General features: G+C 42.1%; 1 protein-coding gene across 1 annotated transcript in view; it reads left to right on the top strand.

Moving 5' to 3' along the window:
* Nucleotides 1–304: 304 nt before the first annotated feature.
* Nucleotides 305–1,479, top strand: part of LOC101850475 (sulfate transporter) — a gene marked incomplete at its 5' end in the record, with an annotated part of 8,464 nt that continues 7,289 nt past the window's right edge. Inside the window, 1 exon segment of the mRNA XM_013082425.1 lies at nucleotides 305–428. Within this exon segment, the coding sequence (XP_012937879.1) occupies nucleotides 305–428 (124 nt within the window).

Here is a 1,479-nt window from a genome sequence, read left to right on the forward strand (position 1 = left end):
CCACACTCTATCTCAGACATCAGTGTGTGCTCGCTGTCCATCTTTGTTTCTTTTCATCCAGAAACGGGCGTCTATGGTGTAGTGTGTAGCAGCGGTTAGGCGCTTCGCTGTCGCACACAGGGGGGCTGAGTTCATTTTCCGAGTGGGAACAAATTTTTATCGAGTATCCCGGTCTTTCTGCTAGGATGTTGCATCCTTCTCAGCCCAAATGATCTAAATTGTATCGTTTGGAGCGTAAAAACGCTCAATGTATATAATAATATTATACATATTTTATAATATGATATCTTTTTCCCCAATCCAGAGTGGTCAAACGTCTCCAGAGTTACTTCCCCATCATCGGCGTCCTCCGTGACTACGCCTGGCGCTCTGACCTGCTACATGACTTTACATCGGGGATCTCCGTCTCCTTCATACAGATGCCCATGGTAGGTTTCCCTTTGTCTCTACATTTCATCATAATTATTGATTATCATCGTCGTCATCATCATCAACATCATCACCACCATGATCATCATCATCTTCATGATCATAATCATCATGATCATGATCATCATCATCATCATCTTCATCATCATCATCATCTTCTTTTTCATCATCATCATCATCATCATCATCATCATCATCATCATCATCATCATCATCATCATCATCATCATCATCATCCAAGCAATGTTCCTTTTCCTATTTTGATTTTTCTTCAAATAAAAATTGCTACGATGTTGACACATGTTCTGTGTTACTTACAAATACGAAATAAGGACATGGGACAAAAGAATAAGGTATCCTTTTGTCTTGCTGTCAGTCAGTTTGTCAATCTGTCTGCCTTCATGCCTGTTGCTCTCAGCCCCACGCTTTTATCTCTCTGTCTCTTATTCTCTGTCTCTCATCCCTCTCCCTCTCTCCTCCTCTCATTTTTGTTTTTCTCTCTCTCACTCTTTCTCCCCCCTCTCTCTATCTCCTCTCTCCCCCTCTCCCTTCTCTTCCCCCTCTCCCCCTCTCCCCTCTCTCCCCCTCTCTCTATCTCTCTCTCTCTATCTATCTCTCATGGACTCTTCCTAACCCGCACACAGACACTAACACAACCTCTATCGAGGAAGAAAACCGGTTATCTTAGATAGGTGGACAGGCGGATATTTTGGGCAGTGTCATTATAGTATTTTAAAAAAGTAAGGGACGAAATGGACAGTGGCCGTTTGTACAGGCAATTGTCTTGTTCGGATGGCTCTTAGCAGCACGTTTTGATAGCAGTTGTCATTTTTATGTTGTTTATACCGCATCCAGTCTGCCTGTCTCGTTTATCTGTTTGCCCATTCTAAAGTTTCGTCGAAATCCAAATCCGTTGACGTCATTGCCATGTGCATGTCAACACTGCTATCGTTCTTGTGTTTGTTGTTATGTAGTTGTTGTTGTTGTTGTTGTTGTTTTCTTCTTCTTCTTCTTCTTCTTCTTCTTCTTCTTCTTCTTCTTCTTCTTCTT

Source organism: Aplysia californica, unplaced genomic scaffold, assembly GCF_000002075.1.
Source record: "Aplysia californica isolate F4 #8 unplaced genomic scaffold, AplCal3.0 scaffold00173, whole genome shotgun sequence".
In the NCBI taxonomy this organism is placed as follows: Eukaryota; Metazoa; Mollusca; class Gastropoda; order Aplysiida; family Aplysiidae; genus Aplysia; species Aplysia californica.